The 23,123-nt window shown below is 46.8% G+C and overlaps 1 protein-coding gene across 1 annotated transcript in view; it reads left to right on the plus strand.

Moving 5' to 3' along the window:
• The window catches only part of IMPA2 (inositol monophosphatase 2), a 53,549-nt gene extending 34,102 nt beyond the window's left edge, over positions 1-19,447 (plus strand). Inside the window, exons 6-8 of the mRNA XM_039463818.2 lie at positions 15,376-15,484; positions 16,165-16,316; positions 18,677-19,447. Of these exons, the coding sequence (XP_039319752.2) occupies positions 15,376-15,484; positions 16,165-16,316; positions 18,677-18,792 (377 nt within the window). The 3' untranslated portion in view covers positions 18,793-19,447. The remainder of the gene's footprint in view (positions 1-15,375; positions 15,485-16,164; positions 16,317-18,676) is intronic.
• The last annotated feature ends 3,676 nt before the right edge of the window (positions 19,448-23,123 follow it).

A 23,123-nucleotide genomic window follows, 5' to 3' on the forward strand; every position in this document is an offset into this window, starting at 1 on the left:
TTCACCGATTCTTTTTGGCCTTTCTCCCACATGGATGAAGCTGGTGCTCTTTTACCGCATTGTGAGACAGGTACTGTAGGGAACAGAAGGACGCCAGAAAAACGAGAGGAGGCTCAGCCTAGCAGCAGCTGCATGGGAGACTGGAAAGTTCCTTAATACCCATGTGTTTGGGTTGGAACAGGCGGAAGTACATTGCTGCCTGTTACTGCCTTGTATGTTTCTGGCATGGACATCATGTAGGGTCCCACGTCTCATTCCCTGCCGGCCACACTCTTCCTTCTGCGCCCCCATCAGCCTTCTTGCTGCCTTCTCTCTTGACCCACTTCCAGCCTCTATTTTAAAAGTTCCTTTCCTGGCATCCTTTCTTCATTGTTTCTATTTATTCCTACTCTTTTCCTCCCTGGCTGATGCCTGGGTTCCCAGATGGCCCCCAAGGCTGTGAGAGGAGCTGGGACCGCAGCTCATCTCTGCTGCTGTGAGCCCTTGCGCAGGCCAGGATGGATGAGGTGTCAGGAGAGGGCCTGCCACCATGTGAGGGACACGTTGGGTGGGACTATGCAGAGGAGAGGAGGTGGCCGCGCAGTGGCTGGGAGAGCCCAGAGCAGGGGAAGGGAGAAGTTATGGGGGCCTCTGAGGGGCAGCCAGCAGCTGGACCCACCAGTAGGAGCTTCTGAACCCAGAGAGGTCTCAGAATGGCCTCTCGCCCCACCCCTCCCTTTCCAAGAGTGTTTTGTTTGGCCATGTAAAAAGTAGCTTTAATTACAGCCGTGTGTGCCAAGAGGTGCTCACTCCAGCCTCATTGTGTAACTGGTGGTGAGGAAGCGTGCTATTAAGCATGCTTCGGTGAACTTTGCTCTATATTTCACTGGATTATAACACTGAACTCTATTCACACACGCTCGGCGTCCTGGCCGGCCGCCCTTGTAGCTCAGTCAGCCTGCAACTCTGTGTCCTCCCGGCCTGCAGGCTGTTAGCTCAAGCACCAACTTCACAAGGGAAAGGGCTTTGTCTGGTGCCCCTTTATCTGGCTCACAGTAGGCCTGGTAATTTCATAGAATGAAGGAAACATTAAGTGCTCATGTTCTGCATCTCATTTGTGACTTTAGAAACGTTCTGATGAATAAAGTACAGTGTGTTGTTTTCCACCACAGTTGTTTTCTTTCCTGTGGATAGCTGGACTTCTGGAGGTAATAGTGCATGCTCTTCAGCAGCATCATCTCTTTTTGGCACCATGCAGACCCGATTTCAGATCCTGATTCTGCTACTCTTTTATTTATTTATTTATTTTTTGAGATGGAGTCTCGCCCTGTCTCCCAGGCTGGAGGGCATTGGCACAATCTTGGTTCACTGCAACCTCCACCTTCTAGGTGCAACTGATTCTCCTGCCTCAGCCTCCTGAGTAACTGGGATTACAGGCATGCACCACCATACCCAGCTAATTTTTTTTTTTTTTTTTTTTTTGAGACAGAGTTTCGCTCTTGTTACCCAGGCTGGAGTGCAATGGCGCCATCTCGGCTCACCGCAACCTCCGCCTCCTGGGCTCAGGCAATTCTCCTGCCTCAGCCTCCTAAGTAGCTGGGATTACAGGCGCGCGCCACCATGCCCCGCTAGTTTTTTGTATTTTTAGTAGAGACGGGGTTTCACCGTGTTGACCAGGATGGTCTCGATCTCTCGACCTCGTGATCCACCCGCCTCGGCCTTCCAAAGTGCTGGGATTACAGGGTTGAGCCACCGCGCCTGGCCCTATACCCAGCTAATTTTGTATTTTTAGTAGAGATGGGGTTTCACCATGTTGGCCAGGCTAGTGTTGAGCTCTTGACCTCAAGTGATTCACCTACCTCAGCCTCCCAAGGTGCTGGGATTACAGGCGTGAGCCACCGTGCCAAGTGGATTCTGCCACTTGCTAAGGTGACTGGAACTCAAGCAAATGCCTTAACCTCGATGAACCTCAGTTCTCATACTTAAAATGGGAATGATGATAAGAATAAAGGAGAGGATTAAATAAATTACACATATAAAGCACCCAGCATGGTGCCTAGGGCACAGTATCCTAAAATGAGAACCACTATCAAAGAAGAAACTTGAATCTTTGCACAAGACCAATCAAATCATGCCCCATTGTTAAAATTAGGACTTGTTTCTGGAGGACACAGTCATTAAAACAACCCCCACTAATCTCTCTCTGCTTCCTTTGGCTTCCCCTTTCTTATTCCTATTACGCCTTCCTGGAATGTCTTCAACTCAAGTTAAAAAACAACACTGGAGAGAGGTAAAGGATTAAAAAGAAGGCAAGCATTTTATTACCTGCTTCTTCAAATTCTACCATGTGAAATTTCAGACATGCAGAGAGTAGACAGAAAAAGCACAGTGAAGGCCCATGACCCTCACACGGCAGCACGCTTGTTTTGTGCTTGTCCACCAGCTCCCGCCATCCCCAGCTCCCTGAAGCCAATTGCAGGCATCAGGTGACTTCCTAGCCAGTACTTCAGCATGTCTCCAAAAACACAGACTGCTCTCGTATAGCCACCCACAACATCAATATCATTCTACCCCAAATTCATCCCTAAAATCATCAAATAATCCCATCAGTGTTCAAATTTCCAATTGTCTCATTTTTATAGAAAGTGGCCTCCTAAGGTCACAGTCTGCATTCTGGGGGACTTCTGCTCCTGGGTCAGTCTTTGTTGCCTTTTCACTGGACAGTGCTAGGAAGTTTTTGTTTGTTTGTTTGTTTGTTTTTTGAGACGGAATCTTGCTCTGTCGCCAGGCTGGAGTGCAGTGGCATGATCTCGGCTCACTGCAACCTCCACCTCCAGGATTTAAGCAATTCCCCTGCCTCAGCCTCCTGAGTAGCTGGGACTACAGGCACACACCACCACGACTAGCTATTTTTTTCTATTTTAGTAGAGACAGGGTTTCACCATGTTGGCCAGGATGGTCTCAATCTCCTGACCTTGTGATCTGCCTGCCTTAGCCTTCCAAAGTGCTGGGATTACAGGCGTGAGCCACCGCACCTAGCTTTTTTGTTTTCGTTTTTTGAGACAGGGTCTCACTCTGTTACCCAGGCTAGAGTGTAGTGGTGCAGTCTTGGCTCATTGCAGCCTCTACCTCCCAGATTAAAGCAGTTCTCCTGCCTCAGCCTCCTGAGTAGGTGGGACTACAGGCACACTTCACCATGCCTGGCTTTTTTTTGAATTTTTTAGTAGAGACGGGGTTTCACCATGTTGGCCGGGCTGGTCACAAACTCCTGACCTCAAGTGGTCCTTTCACTTCAGCCTCCCAAACTGCTGGGGTTACAGGCATGAGCCACTGAACCCGGCCTTGTTTTTAATATAGAACTCATCATGAGTTATGTGGATGTTTTTAATTCAGATGCATGACTACAAGCTTTTCTGCTTAACTCTTATGTTTCCTTTCCCCCATGCCAAAAACCGTGACTCACAGTGAAACCAGGGATGAACAAATTAGTAATAATTGCAGTTAACTTCTTTGCTTTATTCCCACAATACACGCAGAGCAGATCCGTTTCAGAATAACAATACTAGCCCTCCATCAGGAATTGTTAGTTTTTGTTTTGTTTTGTTTTGTTTTTTCACTTTGCTTTCTTTTATCACTTTGTCCTTAGTGCACCTCCCAGTGGGATGTCTTGTCAGGTCACTGCAAGGTTCATTAAAGTGGGTCCTCTCAGCCCTTTCTAGTTAAGCCACTAACTGAGGATAATCCTTTAGATACTTTTGTTGCACTTTGTTTATGATTTAAAGGGGTTAGTTTTTGAAATTTTGATCTTGTTTAACAATCAAGTTTAAAAAAAGTACAGTGTTTCAAAGTCAAATCTATAAAACCAAATCTATTCCAAGGTGTTTAGCCTCTGTTTGTGTCGCCTCAGCCTCTTCCTCCTCCTATAGATTTTAAAAACGTAATGGTTTTCGGGCGCGGTGGCTCACGCCTGTGATTCCAGCACTTTGAGAGGCCGAGGCGGGTGGATCACGAGGTCAAGAGATTGAGACCATCCCGGCCAACATGGTGAAACCCTGTCTCTATTAAAAATACAAAAATTAGCTGGGCATGATGGCACATGCCTGTAGTTGGGAGGCTGAGGCAGGAGAATTGCTTTAACCCGGGAGGTGGAGGTTGCAGTGAGCCAATATCGCACCATTGCACTCCAGCCTGGTGCCTGGCGACAAAACAAGACACTGTCTCCAAAAAAAAAAAAAAAAAAAAAGGTTTAACTGGCCATTGTTTACTTTAGGTGTGTTTTTAAATAAGCAGTTATCTTACTTGCTTTTGTTCTGAGTATAATTTTAATATTTAGAAAAGTGTATTTTTGTTCTAATAATTTCTATTGTATCAAAATTTTTAGAGAATATACCTAAATCCCTCCTTTATGGGTCACTTAATTTATCTTATAACTCCTCTTCCCTCACTTCTTCCTATAGTCCAGTATATGTTTACAAAATGATATCCTGGCCAGGCATGGTGGCTTGTACCTGTAATCCCAGTGCTTTGGAAGGCTGAGGGAGGAGGTTGGCTTCAGGCCAGGCATTCAAGACCTGCTTGAGCAACATAGCAAGACTGTATCTCTACAGAAAATTTAAAAATTAACTGGATGTGGTGACACACACCTGTAGTTCCAGCTACTCAAGAGGTTGAGATGGTTGGCTGGGTGTAATCCTAGCACTTTGGGAGGCCAAGGCAGGCAGATTGCTTGAGCCCAAGAGTTCGAGAGCAGCCTGGCCAACATGGAAAAATCCCATCTCTACTAAAATTACAAAATTTAGCTGGGCATGGGGGCATAGTCCCAGCTACTTGGGAGGCTGAGATGGGAGGATCACCTGAGCCTGAGAGGTTGAGGCTATGGTGAGCCGTGACTACATCACTGAACAACAGCCAGGGCGACAGAGTGAGACCCCATCTCTTTTTTTTCTTTTCCTTTTGTTTTTGTTTTTGTTTTTTTTTTTTTTGTTTTTTTGAGATAGAGTCTCACTCTGTCACCCAGGCTGGAGTGCAGTGGCACAATCTTGCTAACTGCAACCTCCACCTCGTGGGTTGAATTGACTCTCCTGTCTTAGCCTCCTGAGTAGCTGGGATTACAGGCACCTGCCTCCGTGCCTGGCTAATTTTTGTATTTTTAGTAGAGATGGGGTTTCACCCTATTGGCCAGGCTGGTCTTGAACTCCTGACCTCAGATGATCCACTCGCCTTGGCCTCGCAAAGTGCTGGGATTACAGGCATAAGCCACCATGCCTGGCCTCAACCCCATCTCTTAAAAAGATAACCTTTACTGTCAGTAACAGTGGACAAGCTTGTCCTATGGGTTGTGTCCTCCCTCCATCATCTGTCTTCCTCTGAATGGCTGCACTGCATACTCACTGGGAAAGCACCCAGCCATTGCGGGCAGCACTTTCACCCCGAAGCCGTCATTCAGTCTTGGCTCCACAGGTAGGTGCAGATTTAACGCCACCACTGTCTTGCGTCCTGATACTTCTCCAGTTGTTCTGGTGGCAGGAAGTACATTTTCTAGTATAGCATTTTAAAAGCTTTTTGATCTTAGGACCAACCCATTCATACTCCTGAAAAAATTACGGAAGGCCTTTCAAATATTTACTTATTTTTCTTTTTTTCTGAGACAGAGTCTCACTGTCACCCAGGCTGGAGTGTAGTGTCATGATTTTGGCTCACTGCAACTTCCACCTCCCGGGTTCAAGCGATTCTCCTGCCTCAGCCTCCCGAGTAGCTGGGACTACAAGCGTGAGTCATCACGCCCCACCAAAAGGCCTTTAACATATTTATTAATTCATTTTAAGGTAAAAAATCATATTTTAACATAAATAATATATGTTTATGGGAAATAATAATATTTTCCAAAATAAAAATAACTTTAGTGAGGCCAATGGGATAGTTTTACATTTTTTCCAAATTTCTTTATGTCTGGTTTGATGTAAGACTAGATTCTCATATCTGCTTCAGTATTCAACTCTGTTGTAATAAGTTGTTTTGATGTCTTTACTTTTTAATTTTTTTAAAGAGCTCTTGCTCTGTTGACCACACTGGAGTACAGTGGTGTGATCCACTGCAGCCTCCAACTCCAGGGCCCAAAAGATCCTCCCACCTCAGCCTCCCGAGTAGCTAACACTACAGGTGTCCACCACCACGCCTGGCTAATTTAAAAAATAACTTTGTAGAGACAGGGTCTCTACAAAAGATTAAAATTTAAAAGATTTCCCAGGCTGGTTTCGAATTTCTGGCTTCAAGCCATCCTCCCACCTGAGCGTCTGAAAGTGCTGGGATTACAGGTGTGAGCTACCACACCCAGCCTGTTTTTGATACCTTAAAAACTAACCTCACACAGATACATAGTTGGAAAAAGGAGAAATATTTTAAATCTCTTTTCACATAATTGAGGGCATTGTTATTTGATATCAAACGAAAACTCAACAAGTAGTGATTTCTTAAAGGTTAGTTGCAGTGTGAAATCTAATGATGTAGCAGTGGATTTGTTGGTACTGTTACATTGAAATCCTCTGGGCTACCTTGTACTTTGAATGGATCTTTTGTCCACTGTTGATGTTACAACATTATGCATTGGTCATTTGGGAAATGACTTCACTGAGAATTTCAACTCTTCTAAATGTTGATGTAGCTTTAAATAAAATACTAAAAATGTCGTATTAATATCACCACTCCTCAGGAGAGCTCTTGAAGTGTTGGAAAGTTGTCAGGCTTACAGTGGTAGATAGTTTTTCCCAAAATCTTTTTTTTTTTTTTTTTGGGACAGAGTCTCACTCTCTTGCCCAGGCTGGAGTGCAGGGGTATGATCTTGGTTTACTGCAACCTCCGCCTCCCAGGTTCAAACAGTTTCCTGCCTCAGCCTCCCAGCTAGCTGGGATTACAGGCATGCACCACCATGCCCAGCTAATTTTTGTACTTTTAGTGGAGACAGGGTTTCACCATGTTTCTCAGGCTGGTCTTGAACTCCTGACCTCAGGTGATCCACCTGCCTCGACCTCCCAAAGTGCTGGGATTACAGGTGTGAGCCACCACAATGGGCCTTTTTAAATTTTAGAAGAGTTTTCTTTTTTGAGATGGGGTCTTGCTCTTGTGGCCCAGGCTGGAGTGCAGTGGCACAGTCTCAGCTCACTGCAACCTCTACCTTCCAGGTTCAAGCAATTCTCCTGCGTCAGCCTCCCAGGTAGCTGGAATTACAAGCACCTGCCACCACGCCTGGCTAATTTATTTATTTAGTTTTGAGACGGAGTTTTGTTTTTGTTGTCCAGGCTGGTGTGCAATGGAACGATCTTGGCTCACTGTAATCTTCACCTCCTGGGTTCAAACGATTCTCTTGCCTCAGCCTCCTAAGTAGCTGGAACTACAGGCGTGTGCCACCACGCCTGGCTAATTTGTATTTTTAGTAGAGATGGAGTTTCTTTATGTTGGTCAGGTTGGTCTTGAACTCTCGACCTCAGGTGATCTGCCCTCCTTGGGCTCCCAAAGTGCTGAGATTACAGGTGTGAGCCACTGCACCTGGCCCTAATTTTTGTATTCTTAGTAGGGACACGGTTTCACCATGTTGGCCAGGATGGTCTCAATCTTCTGACTTCAGGTGATCCACCCGCCTCAGCCTCCCAGAGTGCTGGGATTACAAGCATAAACCACTTTGCCCAGCCTGGAAGAGTATTTTTTAAATTACAGTTTTTAGTATTTTTTAATTTCCAAATTGTGTTTTTTTGTTTTTTGTCTTTTGGGACTTGAATATATATTGAGCCTTCAGTATCATTCCCTCTTGTATCCTTATTTATTTTTAATTTTATTTTTTTGAGATGGGAGTCTCACTCTGTCGTCCAGGCTGCAATGCAGTGGTGCAAACTGGGCCCACTGCAACCTCTCCCTTCCCAGGTTCAAGCAATTCTCCTGCCTCAGCCTCCCAAGTAGCTGGGATTACAGGTGCGGGCCACCACACTGGCTAATTTGTTTGTATTTTTAGTAGAGATGGGGTTTTACCATGTTTGTCAGGCTGGTCTCAAAATCCTGACCTCAAATGATCTGCCCACCTCAGCCTCCCGAAGTGCTGGGATTACAGGCATGAGCAACCTCGCCTGGCCTTTTCCTTTTTATCGTTAGCACCAATTTTCTTATTTAAAAAAGTTTCCTCCTTTCACCCTCAGTTTTTTGCAAAGCATAATCTGTTGTGTTTATTCACTGTGTACCTTTTAGTTTGTCTTCTTTTCCAAAATATTTCCTTTATGTAATTTTTCCTAAGCTCCATGACCTCTGATTTGGATTATACTGTTCTTTCCTGATACTCTTTATTACTCCTATTTTGTGGTCAGATTTTTTTGACAAAATTCTTTTATTGACTTAGACATGTTACTCTTCCTTACTCTTTTTTTCTTAGGATAATTGTGTGTAGGATTCAACCATAATTCTTTTCAGTTAACTTGTTACTTGACATTGGATTCCTGGGCTTTGGGGACTTGGAGGGCAGCGGTGGGTTGGCTCTAGACGGCGTTTGTAGTTTCATGGTTCTAGAGCTCCCTCTTCAGTGTTAAGTATTAAAAAATGGGCCTTGTCTTTAGATTTTTGGCTCTTTTTCTCTTCTTTGTGGTTATCTGGACCTTACCTTCTTCTGCCCTGTTCTTCCTGTCTGGTGGCCTTGGAATTTACTCCATGAGTTTCTACGCAGTGCTGGGTCCTGTCCTGAGAGGACGGGCCCTGAGGAGTCAGTTGGGAGGGACCACAAGGCAGTGGCTCCTCCCTCTCAGCTTTCCCATCCACATCAGGGACCCAGGACTCCTGCAGGCACAGCCCCCAAGGCAGTACCCCTGAGGGGCTACTGGGGTGGCTTGTGAGGCTCTCCTGTCTTCCTGTGCTTCCCCCTTCTTCCCACACAGGTTCTGGTGCCCTGTGCACCTGTAGCTGCTGCAGGGTTGCCTCGTCTGCCTGTATTGGGAGTGTGGATAGACCTTGCAGATATGGTTTTTTTGGGTTGACAACGTCTGTGGTTGCATTTTTTGTTCTCCGAGTTGCTCTGTTTTAACAGGAAACTTGGAGAGGTTTAAAAACTATGGGTCATTACATAGATTTCCAATTCTGTCTTTTTCAGGATTCTAAACAGTACTTTTTCCATTAAAATTACTTGGGTTTAAATAAAATAACTTATTGAGATCAAAATCAACCTCAAATTAGCTATTGTAAAGCGAACAAGTCAGTGGCATTCAGCACCTTCACTGTGCTGTGCCTCCATCACGCTCCAGAACATCTCCATCATCCACAGTGAACAGTGCAGCCAGGAAGCAGCTTCTCCCACGCCCTTCTCCTAGGCCCCTAGCGGTATTGCTCTGTCTAGTACGTATGTTTTAAGTTAAATGAAGCTAAATTTTATTTTCCGAGGAGTAGCTCTTTATGGTCTGTAAGTCTGAAAGAATCAGGACATGTCTATAGATACATGCACTGGTAGGCTGAGCACAGTGGCTCACACCTGTAATCCCAGCACTATGGGAGGCCAGGAGGTTTTTTTGAGACAGAGTCTGGCTCTGTTGCCCAGGCTAGAGTGCAGTGACACAATCATAACTCCTGTTACCTTGAACTCCTGGGCTTAAGCAATCCTCCCACCTCAGCCCTTGTAGTAGCTGGAACTACAGGCATGCACCACCACACCCAGCTAATTTTTTAATTTTTTTGTACAGATAGGGGTCTTGCTATGTGGCCCAGGCTGGTCTCAAACTTCTGGTCTCAAACTTCTGGTCTCAAATGAACCTCCTGCCTCAGCCTCCCAAAGTGCTGGGATTATAGGCGTGAGCTAGTGTGCTCAGGTGCATATATCTATAGACATAGATACCAGTGCACATATCTATAGACATATATACCAGTGCACATATCTATAGACATGCCCTGATTCTTTTCAGACGAATGGCCCATTAACAGCTACTCCTAGGAAAAAAAAAACAGAGCCAGACTCTGTCTCAAAAAAACCTCCAAAACAACACACTGATGAAAGTGTAGTCACAGAAGTTATGTATCCAACAAAACCAGCTTGTGCCCACAGGCATGTTTTCTAGGCGTTAAAGCACAGCTGCCTCTTACTCCGAGTACATATTTATTTTTTCTTTTTTTGTTTTGTTTTGAGGCGGAGTCTCGTTCTGTCACCCAGACTGGAGTGCAGTGGCTGATCTCTGCTCACTGCAACCTCTACTTCCTGGGCTCAAGTGATTCTCCAGACTTAGCCTCCTAAGTAGCTGAAACTATAGGCACATACCACCATGCCTGGTGAATTTTCGTATTTTTGGTGGAGACAGGGTTTCGCCATGTTGACCAGGCTGGTCTTGAAGTCCTGACCTCAAAGTGATCAGCGTACCTCAACCTCCCAGATTGCTGGGATTACAGGCATCAGCCACCATGCCCAGCTCATGAGTACATATTGCAGTGTTCACAAATGACTTCTCTCCTCATTTGAGTTGTAAAGTTTCTTTTAAGACAGCATATTCTTTGACACCCTGTATTTTAACTTAGCATTGCCCACCCAGAGCAAGCGTTTCCAAACGGTCGGAAGTCACCAACTAACTATTGATTTTCATTCTAAAATCTGTTTATTGAAAGAGTGTACAGAGATGCGCTATTTCAAAATCTACTAGTTTTATTGTAGTAAAATATATGCAAATACAATTTTCCATTCTAATTATTCTTAAGCATACCTAATTCAATGACATTAATTATAGTCACAATGTTATATAATCATCAGCGCTCTATATTTCCCAAATGTTTGTTGCTACAAAGAACTCTGTTAAGCAGTAACTCCCTGTTCCCTACCACACATGAAATCACAGAATATTTGAAATTAAAAAGATACATGTTAGCACTTAATACCTAAAATATAGTAAGTATAGGACAAAGGATAATACAATACAAAAATTATAGTAATTGTGGGTAACTAGTCAGAAATAATCATAATATAAGACATTGTCATAAGTTTTTTCCGCCTTATCTGGGGCAAAATAAAACGGCAGAAAGTGTTTTGCCTTTAGAGGGCAACATTCAGACCTCCTTTACATTCTGTTCTCTTTATACTGTGTGCGTGTGTGTGTGGTTTTTTTTTTTTTTTTTTCGACATTCAGGCTCAGTTGCTCAGGATGGAGTGCAGTGGCATGATCTTGGCTCATTGCAACTTCCACCTTCCGGGTTCAAGCAATTCTTGTGCTTTAGCCTCTCCAGTAGCTTGGATTACAAATGTGTGCCACCAGGCCTGGCTAATTGTGTGTGTGTATGTGTGTGTTTTTAGTAGTGATGGGGTTTCCCTATGTTGTCCAGGCTGGTCTTGTACTCCTGGCCTTAAATGAACCACCTGCTTTGGCCTCCTAAAGTTCTGGGATTAGAGGCATGAGCCACTACACGCAGCTTATACTCTGTTCTTGATTTCATTTGGGAAAACGTTATGTTGGCAACAATGAAAAGGAATTAATGCAGGGTGTCCAGAAGAGGAAGGTGCTAGATTCAGAGCAAGCTTTTCACAAACTGGGAAAGTATGGAATAAACTCCTGCCTTCACGAAATCAGCAGACAAGTCTGGCCCCACCATGTAAGAGCTCCGTGGCCTGAGCAGCTCATGTCACTTCTCCAAGCTTGGGTTCCTCATCTGTTGCACAGGGACAGTGGCACGAGGTTGGGAAGTGCTCACACAGGCCTGTCGGGAAGACTGAGGACCTAGTCACTGTGTGAACAAGTGAAAAATTTCTGTTTCCTACACACAAATTAACTTCCCTTTGTGAAATACCCCAGGGCACTTGGTTGGAAGATCCCTGCCCTTCCTGCATCAGCCCTGGCATGGGGAGTGCCTGCCTGTCTAGGCTGGCACCAGGGGACTTTCCTCTGCTCGCCCACCCTGTGCTCATCTCTGCCCTCGGGTGTGGAGGGACTGGGTGAGGCCTTTAAGAGTAGGTGCTTATCTCCCAGTGGAAATTGACTGTTCAGCTCCTAGTTCCAGGGGGGAAATCTTCAGTGTCTTCATTCATCTCTTCTCAGGGTCATTAACACTGGTGCCAGGAAATGTCCTGTGTGTTAGGATTTCACTGTCTTGATTTTACCACTCAGAGAAAATCACTCGTAGAGTGTATCTCCACAGTGAGCCTGCCTGTTAGGGACTTGGAAATAGCACAGGATCCCTCAGAGCCCAGTGGGGTTGAGGGGGGCGTATGTGCAACTGCTTCAGCTTCCCCAGAGGGCAATTTGGAAGAATTATATCAAAACCTAAAACATACACACCCTTTGACTCAGAAATCCCACTGTGTTAATCTCTCTTGAAAAAAAAATCAGTATGACTGTATATACCTCTATAGAAAAGATATTTATGACCACATTGTTTACAATAAAAATGGAAAATGTTCATCTTCAGGGGAATCTTGACATAAATTGCAGTTGCTGCACTGGATAGAATAGAGTGCAGCTGTTAAGAGTAAGGGACTGACGGCAAAAGATGTAAATGAGATGTTTTTATATTGAAAGAGCAAGCAACAGAATAACCTATAAAACTGTTTTTAAGAAGCACTGTGCAAGGTGGGTTGGTCCTCTGAGGTCAGGTATTTGAGGCCAGCCTGACCAGTATGGTGAAACCCTGTGTCTACTAAAAATACAAAAGTCAGCCAGGCATGGTGGTGGGTGCCTGTAATCCTAGCTACTTGGGAGGCTGAGAGGAGAATTGCTTGAACCCAGGAGGCAGAAGTTGCAGTGAGCTGACATGGCGCCATTACTCTCCAATCTGGGTGATGGAGCGAGACTGTCTTAAAAAAGAAAGAAAAAAGCGCTGTGTTTGCATACATGTATGCACATGTGTAATATTTGAAGTTGGATGAGTAAATTAGAAATAGGCAGGATTAGACAGGATATCATTGCCACTGCACTTTCTTGTCCCCTATGGCCTCCTCTGGGACAATTCATTCTTCCTTGATTTCCTGTCTAAAGTAACATGCAAGCCATCCCACTTTTTCCTTTTCTCCTTCCCTTTCATTTTCCTCCCTTCCTCTTCTCCCCCTCCTTGCCCTCTTCCTCCCTCTTCCCTCTCTCCCTGCTAAAGGACACCTGTTGGCAGTTATGAATAAACCTGCTCTCAACACCGGTGTGAAAGTTTTTATGCGAAAACATAAGTTTTCCACTCCTTGGGTGAACAAGGAGCACGATTGCTGGGCGGTACGTAAGAATATGTTTAGATTTGTAAGAAACTGCCAAGTTATCCTCTAAAGTTTGGCGTTCCCACCAGCCATGGATGAGAGTTCCTGTTGGTCCGCATCCTTGGCAGTGCTTGTTGTAGTCAGTGTTGTTTGTCCATTCTAACAGATGCGTAGAGGTGTCTCATTATGGTTGTTGTTTTGAGACACAGTCTCCCTCTGTAATCCAGGCTGGAGTGCAATGGTGTGATCTTGGCTGACTGCATCCTCTGTCTCCCAGGTTCAAGTGATTCTCCTGCCATAGCCTCTCAAGTAGCTGGGATTACAGGTGTGCGCCACCACGCCAGCTAATTTTGTATTTTTAATAGAGATGGGGTTTCTCTATGTTGGTCAGTCTGGTCTTGAACTCTTGACTTCAGGTGATCCGCCTGCCTCAGCCTCCCAACGTGCTGGGATTATAGATGTGAGCCACCTTTTGTTTGGCTGGCCCAAAAGAGCATTTTTAACTAAAATATTTGTAATTCAGTATTAGTTTGCCCAAAATCAGTATTGCATATACTATTTAGATTCTTAGATTAGCCAACAAAATAACAAAATTCTACTGACTCAAACATGTCTCCCATAAACTAAAATCCTAGTAATTTAATGAACCAAACCAAAACAAAGACTCTAATCCTACCTTCCTGAGTGCAGGCTTTTGAAGGAACACACTCATTCATTCAGTAATTGTTTATTGACTGCCCACTCAGCCTTGGCCTGCTGATGTCTTTTTCTTCAATAGAAGCTTTTTTTTTTTTTTTTTTTTTTTTTTTCCCCCTGGAAAAAACACCATCTCTGTTTGTGACCAGGTGAGGGTGAGGTTTGGAGGATAAGGGATGGAGGGGTTAGCTGGAGCCTGTCTGCAGATCCTGCATGGATTAGGGAGCACCTGGAGCAGCCGCTGAGCCACGGGTGGCAGCTGTAGGGCTCAGGTGGTATCTGTGGAGGGCCTGTTGCCCAGTCCCAGGCCAGGAGTGCGTCATAGCTCAACTTCAGTGCTGGGTGTGGCTAGCAATGATCGATCTGGACCTCCTGAGGGCAGGTTGGTTTGGTGTGGAGCCAGGTGTTTTGCAGAAAGTATTTTTAAGGTGTAAAACGAGAGCCCCCATAGAAGAAAAGGGGCACTTGGACTTGGATTCTGGCTGAGAGACTTCCTGGGTGAGAGGAGGATTTGGAAGTGGTGACACAGAACTAGGCCCATTAGTGTAGTAATGTGATAGAAGCTGTTTACTCCCGACTTGCAGAGTGACTTTTTTTTTTGTCCTTGAGCACACCTGGTTTGGCTACGTCCTGCCCGAGCATTGAGGCCTGATGGGACATGACCGGGGTTTAGCTGTGTTTGGGTGTGTGGCACAGCCAGAACAAACTGCTCGGATCCCCAGCAGTGAGTCAGGGACAGGAGCAGAATCCCAGTCACGTCCCGCCCTGCGTCAGGCTTGACGGCCCTGGCGGCCTCGCCCGCTGTTACATAAACGACAAGCCATGAATTCCAGGCATCAGCCCCCCTGCATCCAGAGAGCTCATTCCTGCAGCCTCCCTTTCCAAAGCAGCATTATTTAAAAGTTGTTTTGTCCAAGAAAATGATATTTCCATCTTAGTGATCCCAGCAGCTAGATGATTGATGAGGTAGTTTTCCCCTCCGAACATTGAGTATTCCCAGTTTGGGGTCATTTTGTTCTTTTTGATTGAATGATGGTGATTTTTTGTTCCTTTTTTTTTTTTTTTTTTTTTTTTTTTAAAGAAACAGGGCCGTGTTCCGTCCCTGCCAGGCTGGAATGTGGTGGTTCAATCATGACTCACAGCAGCCTAGAACTACTGGGCTCAAGCAATCCTCTCACCTCAGCCTCCTCATTAGCTGCAACTACAGGTGTGTGCCACCATGCCTAGCTATTTTTAATTTTTTTGGTAGAGATGGAGTCTCACCATCTTGCCCAGGCTGGTCTGGAACTCATGGCCTCAGGTGATCCTCCTTCCTTAGCCTCCCAAAGTGCTAGGATTATAGGCATGATCTACTGCGCTGGGCCCATCCTTACTTTTCAACATAGCTATCAGAAAAGCATTCAGCGTGAACCACTTGAAAGATGATCCTTACTATGAGAAAGAAAGGCTCACATTTGAAGTCTGCACTCCTTAGTTAGAAACAAGACTTGATTTTTCTGGTGATAGGAAATTTATTTTTTTTACAGATCTCTCAAAGGCCTTGGTTCTGACTGAAATTGGCCCCAAGCGTGACCCTGCGACCCTGAAGCTGTTCCTGAGTAACATGGAGCGGCTGCTGCATGCCAAGGCACATGGGTACGATGTTCAGTTCAGGGAACACCCTGTAGCCAGAGGAGGAAGAACAGAATGTGGGCTTGCTAAAACTCCTGCGGGATTTGAGGAGGAAGCCTAATGTGGAAGAAGTGGACACCAGGCTCAGGCAAGCCCCATGAGGCACCTGCCCGAAGTAGATGCTCCTAAATAGCCAGGCCTCTGGAGATGGGTAGGCACCTGTGTCACTTCTGATCAGAATCCATGGAACTGACCTCATGCAGCTCAACCAGCAAATGGTGCAAGCACTTAAAGTCCTTCCCAAGTGGACCTGGTATCAGACAGGTTTATCAAAGCCCAGTGAATCCTCTTTGTCGCTTGCCTTCCCAGTAGTGCTGTGCTGTGACCCCTAGCCGTGTGAGGCCACTGACACTTCATGTCATGTTCAGTAGAGGAAGGATTCAGTTCTCTGGTTGCTGAATCTCAGGTGCTCAGTAGCCAGGTTGGCTGGGAGCTGTTATGGCACGGAACATTTGCGTCTGGCAGAGTCCTGTTGGTCGGCGGCTCCAGGCCCTACATTCTGCCTCCAGAGCTTTGGTGGCAGAGCTATGCCTCATTTTTCACTAGGGAACATGCTCAGCCAGGTTACATGACTGAAGTCAGCTTGCAAACCATAGCAAAAGCTCTACTCCCGCCTGCATCTGTCCTCCCCTCCCTCTCCCCAGGGTCCGAGTGATCGGAAGCTCCACATTGGCCCTCTGCCACCTGGCCTCAGGGGCTGCGGATGCCTATTACCAGTTTGGCCTGCACTGCTGGGACCTGGCAGCTGCCACAGTCATCATCAGAGAAGCAGGTGGCATCGTGATAGACACCTCAGGTGAGCTATCCTGTCCTCGGGATGCAGCAGCAGAAACTAGACAGAGAGACACCATGGGTGGGGCACTTCCTGAGGTCCCCACTTACTAAATTTTCCACCTTCCCCAGAGTTTTGGGTTTTTCAGGTTTTTTTATTTTTTGAGACAGAGTCTTGCTGTCGCCCAGGCTAGAGTGCAGTGGTGTGATCTCGGCTCACTGAAACTGTCCGCCTCCCTGGTTCAAGCAGTTCTCCTGCCTCAGCCTCCTAAGTAGCTAGGATTATGGGCGCGCGCCACCACACCTGGCTAATTTTTGTATTTTTGGTAAAGACAAGGGTTCACCATGTTGGCCAGGCTGGTCTCAAACTCCTGACTTCATGATCCACCTGCCTCGACCTTCCAAAGTGCTGGGATTACAGGCATGAGCCACCATGCCCGGCCACAGTTTCTGTTGTTGAGAGCATGCGAGAGTGCCATGATAGCGGAGGCCCGCACCAGGCTGACCTCCTTCCTGCCATCCTTTTCCACCATCGAATCAGGATATCTTGTCCCGATGGCAGCAGCACTGCCACTTCCCATTTACACACCACTGACAGTTTTGTTTTTGAGACAGTCTCACTCTGTCAGTTACCCAGGCTGGAGTGCAGTGGCACGATCTCGGCTCACTGCTACCTCCATCTCCCGGGTTCAAGTGATTCTCCTGCCTCAGCCTCCTGAGTAGCTGGGATTACAGGCACATGCCACCATGCCCAGCTAAATTTTGTATTTTTAGTAGAGATGGGGTTTCACCATGTTGGCCAGGCTGGTCTCAAACTCCTGACCTCAGGTGATCTGCCTGCCTCGGCTTCCCAAAGTGTTAGGGTTACAGGCCTGAGCCATGGAGTTTCGGCCAGTGACAGTTTTCTAAGGGCTCCCACAAGAATCCAGTGAGGTGGGCAGGGCAGGTATCACGGTCCCCAAATTTCTGAGGTTAGCTTCTTCCGCAAGGCCCCATAGCTTGGTGTTAGGTCAGCATCAGCACAGGGCATGAGTGTCCAGTAGGGTTTTGCAGGATGATTCTGGAAGATGACTGTTCCTTTTGCTTCAGGGTCACTTGAGGCCCAGTGACTGAGCTCCTGTGGAGCTCACCATGTAAGTGGGCCCCTAACTCTGTGCTGCCTGCTACATCCACATAGTTTCAGGCAGAGAAGCCAGGTGAATCCATCAGATCCCATTCTCTCCCAGCTTTTTGCAGAAACACTGTGGCTCACTTTTATCTATTGGGCACGGACAGCAGATCTTTTGTAATTTGATTTCTACTTGTTTCCTGTTTGTCCTTTCGAAGGGCTTGACTGAGCTATCAGTAGGGTATAAAAATGAAGAAGTATCATCAGCAGCAGGACTAGGCACATCCATTCCACATGTATGTATGTATGTATGTATGTATGTATGTCTATATATATGTTTATATGTCTGTCTGTCTGTCTGTATGTATGTATGTATGTACGTTTTTGAGATGGAGTCTCGCTGTGTCGCCCAGGCTGGAGTGCAGTGGTGCGATCTTGGCTCACTGCAACCTCTGCCTCCCAGGTTCAAGCGATTCTCCTGCCTCTGCCTCCTGAGTAGCTGGGATTACAGGAACATGCCACCACTGCCCAGCTAATTTTTTGTATTTTTAGTAGAGAAGGGATTTCACCATGTTAGCCAGACTGGTCTCGAACTCTTGACTTCATGATTCGTGCACCTTAGCCTCTAACAGTGCTGGGATTACAGGCATGAGCCACTGCACCCAGCCCCATTCCACATTTTAAAGGTCCCATCACTCTGGATTTTACCACTAGAGCACCTAAAGGCTCATGTTATGTGAAAGAGGGTCTCCATCTATGCAGTCAGACCTGTTTCATATCCCCTGGGAAGATGCAGGGCTTTCTTGTCTTGCCCCAGGTTCTTAGAGTGTGGGCCCCATAGCAGCGGTGCACCCTCAGGAACCTGTGGGCAGGCAGCTTCGGCCCCACCCAGACCTGTTGAGGCAGAGCCTTTGTTTCACAAGCCCTGGCTGACCCCTGTGCATAGTCAAGCTTGAGAAGGGTAGCTCCCCTGTTCGGGTCTAGCCCATCACTTACATTTCTTAGGACTTTATGTTCTCCACCTCTAAGGCAGTGGCAGCTTCAGAGCTGCACTCTGTACTGTGCAGCCCTTCACTGCCTTCACACTGGGGTGGGGCGGGCGAGGCTCCATCCCTCTATTCTTTGTCAGATTCACTCCTAGACCACCTGAGTTGGGGCTTGGGCATAGTTCCATGTGCCGTTTCCTGTGCTGTGTGCATGTGGGTAAGCTGTTATACAACATTGTTCAGCCCTCTCTGGTAACCTGGGTGCCTGGCTCTCTCCCTCTCTGTCCCCAGGTGGACCCCTTGACCTCATGGCTTGCAGAGTGGTTGCTGCCAGCACCCGGGAGATGGCGATGCTCATAGCTCAGGCCTTACAGACGATTAACTATGGGCGGGACGATGAGAAGTGACCGCAGCTGAGGCAAAGCTGCTCCCAAGGCCTCCCTAGGCTGCTGTGGGCTCCTGGGGAGGTGGCCCTGGTGGCCCACACTCCATGCCAGTGGCTCATGCTCTGCTTCTGGCTACCCCAGAGGGAGCTGTCACGCTACAGTGAGTGGCTGGCCTTTTAAATCCATGTCTCTCTCACCAGGATTTTTGGTGTTTAGCTGTTTCTTTCTTTAATCTCATGTAGCTTTTTTCAGGTTAGTACACATTCTTCTGTCAGGGCCAAAACCCAAATCTCCTGTGAAATATGTATTGATAATCCAATCTTGATTTTTCCCCCTCAGAATATAAATCTCAGGTAATAAGGCTTTAGAACTGCTGATAAAGCAGACTGTTCTCAGGCCCTTCCCCCCGGGGTACTTTAGAATGCAATAAATCAAAATAATGGCCCTCTGTGTATCTGTTTCCTCTATAAGTGTGTCATCTGCTTCCCAAACAACTCTGTGGCTCTCATCCACTGCTGTGGATCTATGCTCTCAGGAAGCTCTGCAAATGAAACCCAAAGCCTACTGTGTGCCGACTACTGCCTCTGATGAGCACCCTGAAGGCGACCCCAGTAATTATGATGTGATGTTCAGAATCCAAGACACAGGACAGACAAAAGTAAACTAATCTCTGAAAGCTATTGTTTCTGTGATCAGTTTTTTTTGTTTTTGTTTGAGTTGGCGTCTTGCTCTGTCTCCCAGCCTGGAGTGCAGTGATGTGATCACAGCTCACTGTAGCCTTGACTTCAGGACTTAAGTGATCCTCCTGCCTCAGCCTCCTGAGTTGGGACCACAGGCAGTCACCACCATGCCAGACTAATTTTTAAAAATTTCTCGGTAGAGATGTGGTCTCACTGTGTTGCCAGGCTGGTCTCAAACTCCTGGGCTCAAGTGATTCTCTCACCTCAGCCTTCCAAAGTGCTGAGATTGAATCACCATGACTGGCCAATCTGTGATCAGTTTAAAGAGGAGAAACTGGGCCTTATTTGTTACTCTTTAGGAGGCGAAATCGTATGTAAGAATAATTCTAATAAGGATATTAACTGGTTGGCCAGGTATCTTTTCTGAAGTTTAAGAGCTGAAAAAGCCTTGGCCAGTTGCGGCAGACCACGCCTATTATCCCACTTTGGGAGGCTGAGGCAGTTGGATCACTTGAGGCCAGGAGTTTGAGACCAGCCTGGATGACACGATGAAACCCTGTCTCTACTAAAAATATAAAAATTAGCTGGATGTGATGGCACATGTCTCTAATTCCAGCTAGTTGGGAGGACTGAGGCCCAAGAATCACTTGAACCCAGGAGGCGGAGGTCGTAGTCAGCTGAGATCAGACCGCTGCACTCCAGCCTGGGTGACAGAAGGAGACTGTCTCAAAAAGAAAAATAAAAAAAATTAAAAAAAAAAAATAGCAGGGCATGGTGTTGTGCATCTGTAATCCCAGCTACTTAGGGTGGCTGAGGTGGGAGAATGGCTTGAACCCAGGAGGCGGGGGTTGCCTTGAACCAAGATTGCATCACTGCCCTCCAGCCTGGGTGACAGAGTGAGACCCTGTCTCGGAAAAAAAAAAAAAAAAAAGTAGTGAGTGTTGAGACAGGTGACGCAGATGGAAGATGAAGACCTAGAGGATGAAAGGAAGGGACTATTGCAAAGATCTGGAACTCCAGCTTCAAAGCCAGGAGTGCAGAGCTTGTGGGGCGGGCCACCGTCACTAAGCCAGACTGGACAGAGGCCTAAATCTGAACCTGAAGTTGGAGGAAGAGGGGAACAATGCTGCTGGCCTCTGGGAATCGGAAGATCCTAAGGGGTGACTCTAGCACCCAAATTCCTAAGCAAGAAGTAGCCACACAGCTTCCTAGAGTGTGGCATCTCACAAGGGCCTCCTGGAGCAGAGGTTTCAGTTTGTGACTAGTCACGTGTCACATGTTCCATCTTAGCAGACACATGGGTAAACAGGAGCCCTGCCTGCCAGGAACCCCCTGGACTCTGCAGGCTGGCAGCGCCCACATGACAGCACCGAACAGACCAGCTGGAGATGTGAGTGGGGAGGGGAAAAGGATCTGGAGCAGGATGTTCAGGTGGACGCAGAGATAAATGGCTAGGGCTGCAGTGGGGTGAACACATTTGGTTCTGCATGGCTGCAGGAAGCATCTTGTTGCTTGGAGTTTCGGGGAGGTGACGCTTAAACACATGGGCCGCTGAGCAAGGTGGCTCATGCCTATAATCTCAGGAGGCTGAGGTGGGTGGATTACCTGAGGTCGGGAGTTCAAGACCAGCCTGATCAACATGGAGAAACTCTGTCTCTACTAAAAATACAAAATTAGCCAAACGTGGTAGCACATGCCTGTGATCTCAGCTACTTGGGAGGTTGAGGCAAGATAATCACTTGAACCCGGGAGGCGGAGGTTGTGGTGAGCTGAGATCGTGCCGCTGCACTCCAGCATGGGCAACAAGAGCAAAACTCTGTCTCAAAAAAAAAAACCAAACAAACAAACAAAAAAAAACACATGGGCCACTCAAGGCCTTGGGCACCACGCGGGGCAGTCTAAACTTTGTGCTGGAAACACAGGGAGGATACTTGTGATACTGTGTGTGTCAGTCCTTCTACTGGAGAGCCGGTTCTAACCATCGTCAAGTGAGAGGAGAGGAAGCCCTCAAGTGGCAGGTGTAGCTCGATTCTCATGGTTGTCAGTCATGCCGCAGGGTTGCCCTTCAGTAGAATGATCTGATACGTCTATGCAGAAAGTAATTTGAAGGGCTTTGGCAGTTCCCTGTGGGCTTCTCGGACTGAATAATGGAATATCAGAAGGGGGTGTCCCTTAGGAAGCATGTGTCCCAACCTCCAGGTCCCACCAGCCACTAGTCTTGCGGTAGATTGTAGGCATGTCTGGTATGTCCAACAGTAGAAAAGTTGCGGCATTGGACAGGGAATCCTCTGCCAACCTTGGGGGAAGGAGCCAGTGTGCAGGGACGTGAGTTGCTCAGGTTAGATGGTGTGCCACCTCATATCCCCTGCCTAGGTCCAGACGGCTGGTGATCCTCCATCTCCTGCCCCACCCAAGAATGGTCTCAGTCCTAAGGCCTGCATTGGCTGAGTGTGTAACATTCACCACCTGGACCACATTCCCTAAAAGCCATCTCAGAAGGGGTTAGAATGGCCTGCAACTGCTGCCCACTGGAAGTTTCCATGCTGTGAAGTTATTAGTTCCCCACCTGTAAGTCTGGAATGCCACCACGTGGTCCCAAGGCCTCTGCCTTTGACAGGGTGGTAGCTCCCAGTCCCTCCCAAGTGGCAAGCCTTCCTGGGCATGGAGGGCCAAGTCTGCTAGCCTCCTTGGCTTACAGAAGAGTTTTTCTGAGATATTAGTGACTGTGAGTTACCACATGTAGCAAGTGTACAGGCATCAGCCTAAAAAGCTCAGCTAGGGATCTCCAGAATAAATGGGCTCGCTTTGGACTAGACAAAGGATTGCAGTTCGGGATGTGTGTGCTATGATGATGGATCAGGGCATATCTAGGGATGTCATGGCAAAGAGGAGTATTCTTCTTTTTTTGAGACGGAGTCTTGCTCTGTCACCCAAGCTGGAGTGCAGTTGGTGTGCTCTCGGCTCACTGCACCCTCCGCCTCCTGGGTTCAAGTGATTCTCCTGCCTGGCTAATTTTTGTATTTTTAGTAAAGATGGGTTCTGCCATGTTGCTCAGGCTGGTTTCGAACTCCTGACCTCAAGCTATCTACTCAACTTGGCCTCCCAAAATGCTGGGATTACAGGCATGAGCCACCGCACCCAGCCGAAGAAGAATCTTTTAAAGACTAACAGATGTGCACATGAGCTGCTTTGAAACAAGCGTCCTAGGTGACAGAGCTCACTGCAGGAGTTGGCTCTGTGTGTTGGTGGAGGCAGTTGTTGCCAGGTCAGTGTTGCATGCTGGCGGTGGATCTGGAATACCGCGGCCTTGAGAAGTCCTTGCAGTAAATCCTGATGCTGGTCTACCTGCAGGAACGTCTTGGGATACGTCCTGTTTCAGGTATGTGGGTGTGAGGGCTACTTTATTGCCTTCCCTCAACTCCATTTTGCTGCAGTTTGATATAAGCAGCTCCATTTTCTTAGCAGCAACTTTCACGAAGGTTTTCTGTTTTTGTTTTTGGGTTTCAACAACAGGAATTGAATTAAAGCCCTTAACATGTATTGCCACTGAAATACATCTCTGTTTTCATGTTCTGTAGAGTAACTTTTTTTTTCCAGTTTGTAAAAGAAGGGAATATAAATACAATCAGGTTTGATATCTCCAGATTTTAGGCCAGGCACGGTGGCTCAGGC

Source organism: Saimiri boliviensis, chromosome 13, assembly GCF_048565385.1.
Source record: "Saimiri boliviensis isolate mSaiBol1 chromosome 13, mSaiBol1.pri, whole genome shotgun sequence".
Lineage (NCBI taxonomy): Eukaryota > Metazoa > Chordata > Mammalia > Primates > Cebidae > Saimiri > Saimiri boliviensis.